The 4,677-nt window shown below is 46.7% G+C and overlaps 1 protein-coding gene across 3 annotated transcripts; it reads right to left on the reverse strand.

Moving 5' to 3' along the window:
- Positions 1–347: 347 nt before the first annotated feature.
- Positions 348–3,559, reverse strand: LOC123154968 (protein enabled homolog). 3 transcript variants are annotated; one of them, XR_006477142.1, is made up of 3 exons: positions 2,422–3,056; positions 2,176–2,245; positions 348–1,399 (listed from the first exon to the last, which is right to left on the reverse strand). XR_006477142.1 is itself a non-coding variant. In XM_044573555.1 (3 exons), exons 1-2 carry the CDS (start codon positions 3,519–3,521, stop codon positions 2,531–2,533), a joined length of 675 nt encoding a protein of 224 aa, XP_044429490.1. In that variant the 5' UTR covers positions 3,522–3,559; the 3' UTR covers positions 1,954–2,245; positions 2,422–2,530. The 3 variants fall into 3 exon arrangements, 2 of the variants coding, with proteins under 2 accessions (XP_044429490.1, XP_044429491.1); XM_044573555.1 differs by lacking the exon at positions 348–1,399 and having other exon boundaries at positions 1,954–2,245; positions 2,422–2,591; positions 2,908–3,559; XM_044573556.1 differs by lacking the exon at positions 348–1,399 and having other exon boundaries at positions 1,954–2,251; positions 2,422–2,591; positions 2,908–3,559.
- Positions 3,560–4,677: the final 1,118 nt, after the last annotated feature.

Raw genomic sequence — 4,677 nt, forward strand, 5'->3', positions numbered from 1 at the left:
CACTACCTTCCTGTGGAACCAGGAACTTTTGTTCTCCATCTCTCTCAACCACTACAGGAATCAGGAACTTTGCCATCTGCCATGGCGGACGGCAAAGGCATGCCTTGCGGACGGCAAAGGCCTTTGCCGTCAGCTAGCAGACGGCAAAACGTCCGGCTGAACGAGCTACGACAAAGGGCACTTTGCCATCTGCTGGCGGACGGCAAAGGGCATGGCTCTTTTCCATCTGCTGGCAAACGACAAAGGCAGCAGGCTGTTTGCCATCTGCTGGCAGATGGCAAAGAGGCCTCTTTGCCATCTTCCAGCTGATGGCAAAGAACCTATATTGCCCCCATTTAATTCTATTTTTTCTCATATCAATTCATTTTCATAGAAAATCACACACACACACACACACACACACACACATATCCAACACATATTACCAATAGTCATGAACACATATCCAACACATGTTACCAATAGTAGCAAGTTTCATCCATAGATATACATAGTTTCATCAATATTACACAGTTTCATCGATAGATAGCAAGTTTCACAAAGTCAAAACTATCTTATTACTAAGATCTTCTGTGGATCTTGTTCCTTTCTTCCAACCTGCATAACAAAAACACTAAGAAAGAGAAAATGGGTTAGGAGTAGAAATGTTGCATTTCACTTGGTGAAATGCAATGCTGTAGGATGTATTAGTGATTAAAATATACTTTTTAGATTATTCAAGATGTATTAGTGAGTAAAATATAATGCATTTAAATTGCAAGCACAGAGGCAGGAAGCAGTGCATGCACCCACTGATTTAAGATTGTGCCTTCATTTCATATAAAAATATATGTTCATTTGATGGTATAAATCATGCTCTTTATATCTGGCCGGTCCAATGATTTAATTAATTATTTTTGGATTATTTGGCATACTGCTGTAACTAAACGAAACCAATTGAGAAGCAAATACAAAACTCTCAAGGCATACACAAAATTCGCAACTAAATTAATATCGAGATGACACATATAATCAGTACTACTATATGGTAGAAGGGGGGAAACTGAAGGCAATGCTCTAAGAGGAACTTTTTTTTGCGTGTAATAACCTCCTTGTGAAAATATGTTGAGTAACCATTTAAGTTGATTTTTCCAAACTACTCCAATCCTTTTAGATCAGTTACATCAGTATAAATGAACATGCTCATATAAACTAATAATACTTGCCAGCCAACGCCAATGGGTATTACAGAACTGATAGTAGATGGTGTTAAAATTACCTACTCATTAGAAGAATTGTGATGTCAACCATAGAAGAACCATTTGTAGAACCACTAAATACATAATACCAAGTCCAGTTGTCCAAATTAAAATATGAGGCGTCAGGTCGATCTTACTGAACAAAAATCCACATGAGGCACCTGCAAGTCACTCCACAATGACATAAGCACATCTTTTTTAAACAGGAAAATAGAGGGCTGAATTGTGGAGTGCAAAAGGGCGGCCTTGAAACTGATTGATCTAAAGGGTAGAGTTAGTATTATCAAGGCCAAAACCAAAACCAATCCCAGTTCTAACACATGACACACACAACGTATAGACAAAAAGGGCCATCTAAAATGTCTACTTGTTCTAGTGGCCAACACGTGGTAACAGGCAAAAACATCCACGAAGTCTCTCCTAAACCTCATAGCCTTCATTGACAGCTATCTTGTCATGTGTGTTCTACTTGTTCATAAAGCATCAATGTCAAGAGCAACATGGATAATGCTGGATACATGGAGAACAGAGTCATATAACATTTCCAGTATCCAAATTTACTGCAGTACTTTTTAAAGCTAAGTTGAACGTCTTGTAGGAACAAAAAAGAAAAGAAAACAGCCGAGTCTGAATCTCACCATGCTACAAGACTATACCTACCACACACATTTCGAGTCAGCATTTTAAATCGGAATGTGCCGGTGACTACTGCTGATATGGTCAGTTTGAGCTTCATAACTCTAATTATGAAAAAGAAAGTGCATTGAAATCAACTTGATCCGGCGTTGCCGATTTTTACATGTATACACCCATTTGGAGGCAAATCAAACAAATTATGCACGGCGGACTGCTCCAACTATGAGCAGGACCAACCCCAAACTAGCAAATTGCAGCCAAGAGACAAGAGGAGGGCTAAGCTAAGTAGCTAATCATTCACCTCTCCCGGAGCAAACGACGAGCAAGCACGCCAGTAGAGCCGCCTTGAGCAACCCGCGGCGCTCCCTGCCCTGAAACTTAAGAGAGAAAATTAGAGTAGACTCCAGCGAAAATCCCGCCAATCTTAGCGCACAGGACTCACGGAATCGCCTTACCGGAGGCCCGAATCGCCTTACTGGAGCCGGGGAATCTACCGACGATCTAGCATTATAATTAAGGACTAAAAGAGATAAGAGTGAACAAATACCTAAGAGCCAGATGGGAAGGCGAAAGTAGTATCTTCTGGGATGGAGTAAGGAGTGTGAGGGAAGCGGCCAGCTTCCTCAGATTTTGACGCGATAGGAGACGGATTGCCATTAGTCGACCAATACTCTCTGACAGTGTATCAGCAAAATTTTCCTAATTATCACGTCTTTCCTGCAAGAAGAATGAAGAACAATCTCTTGGATTACAATGCACTCACATAGTCGAAGTCAGAAAAATGAAACAGATACATGTCCTGCCACTTTGAGTTGTACTAATAGATATACTTAGTGCAGAGTAACGATTTGAAGAGAACAAAGGCCTGACTTATATATAACACAAATAGGTCTGCATATGTATGTAACTCAACATTCAGAAACACGAACTGAACTTCTCGCAAAATCATAGGAATTGCTAATGATGCTATGAACAACTTTACTAGGCAAAACAGAGGACCGCCGGAGGTAGGGGTAGGGGTGCGGGGTTGGACCTAGGCCGAGCACAGCAGAGAGGGTGAGAGGCGGGGTCGCGCCTACCCGCTGGAGGCACGCCGGCCTCATCCGTGCCCTTCCAGGGCGGACTGTGCGCCGAGCTGGGAGAGTCGGGTGTGTGGATTGGGGGGGGGGGGGGGGGGGGGGGGGGGGGGGGGGGGGTTGGGTAGCCTTCCGGCTGGAGGAGAGCAGAGGCGCAGTTGCGGAGCTCGGCCCAGAGCTGGTGGGGGTCGGGGGTGGGCAGCTTGAGCGAGTGGGGCTCCGGGTCGGAGGGGTCGTCGATCCTGAGCCCGCGCTCGCACTCGGCGATGACCTCCTCATAGGCGCGGTTGTCGCTGGCGGCCTCATAGAGGAGGAGGGCGCAAAACTGGGCGAGCTCGACGGAGTCGGGCGCGAGGTCGATGGCACGACGCGCGGCGAGGAGGGCAGCCTGGTGTTGGCGTGCACGGGCGGCGGGCTCGGTGAGGACGGCGGCGACGCGGGAGTGGATGGTGCCGTGGGCGCGGAGGAGGACCGGCGACCCTGGCACATCGGCGAGGCGAAGGAGGGCGCCGATGGGCGGATGCGGGAGCGGAGTAGGGTTTGGTGGGGGGCTACGCTTCTTTCGGCCCATCGGGGGAATGAGATCCCGCGGTCGGATCCGAAGATAGCCCCCTCTTTGCCGTCTGCTAGTAGACGGCAAAGATTCTTTGCCATTTGCTGGCAGACGGTAAAGAGGGGGACCATTTTAATGTATAGTCATCTGCTGGCACCTCTTTACCGTCTGATGGCAGATGACAAAGATTCTTTGCTGCCATCTGCCAGCAGACGACAAAGAAATAACATATAGCAAAGACCATCTTTGTCGTCTGCCAGCTCTTTGCCGTCTGTTGTTTGGTAGCTGATGGCAAAGACCTTCTTTGTCGTCCGCAAGCAGACGACAAAGAACAGGCAGACGGCAAAATCCCTGATTTCAGTAGTGAACCCTCCGTATCACCCGCCACAATGGCCCGGAAGAGGAGAAAGTTGGACTACGGTAAGCCTCTCCCCGTAGAGCCATCCTCTCCCGATAGAGACCCTACCGGAAACAACTCCTCAAAGCCTGCTGGACCACCCCCTCCAGCCGGGCCTATGGACCCCACGAACGAGGTTGGTGCTCCCGCAGCAGAGGAGGTGCCGCTAATCCTCATTGCCGAGCCCCAGGCTCCAACTTGGGCAAGGCACATTGTCCACTTCCTCCAAACTGGAGAACTCCCAGGCAACCAAGATGAAGCTGAAAGAGTAGCTCGGAGGGCCAGTATGTATCAGTTTGTCGATGAAACTCTATACAGAAGGAGGCCCAACGGTGTGAAATTGAAGTGAGTTTGCCGGGAGGATGGAAAGGAACTGCTGGTGAGATTCACAGAGGAATTGAAAGTGCGTTATATCGACTAGAGGGGGGTGAATAGGCGATTTTTTATGAATTCTTCACTGAAGAATTTGCAGGTGAGGAAATTCCTTAGCGAAGAACTACTAGCAACGGAATAAGTACTCAAAAGTAAACATAACAAAACACAAGCATAGTCATCATGATGAAATGAAGACAAGCATAGAGTACAGAAAACATAAACACAGGATAACACATGATGAAGACAAACAGACTGAAGAAACTGAACTAAGGAAATTGAGAAAGTCTTCAGTCAAAGTCTTCAAACACAAATACGAGCAAGCACTCAACACATTTATGAGGAAATGAAAGAGTTGAGGAAATAGAACCAGTGAGCTTGGTGAAGACAATGATTTGGTAGACC

This window comes from Triticum aestivum, chromosome 7A (assembly GCF_018294505.1).
Source record: "Triticum aestivum cultivar Chinese Spring chromosome 7A, IWGSC CS RefSeq v2.1, whole genome shotgun sequence".
NCBI lineage: Eukaryota > Viridiplantae > Streptophyta > Magnoliopsida > Poales > Poaceae > Triticum > Triticum aestivum.

Excerpts from the sequence above, each read along its gene's own strand:
- LOC123154968 (XM_044573555.1), bottom strand. The coding sequence starts at position 3,521 with ATGGGCCGAAAGAAGCGTAGCCCCCCACCAAACCCTACTCCGCTCCCG. Across the intron at positions 2,592-2,907 it reads CTCTGCTGTGCTCGGCCTAG|GAAAGACGTGATAATTAGGA; the intron begins GTCCAACCCCGC and ends TTCTTCTTGCAG.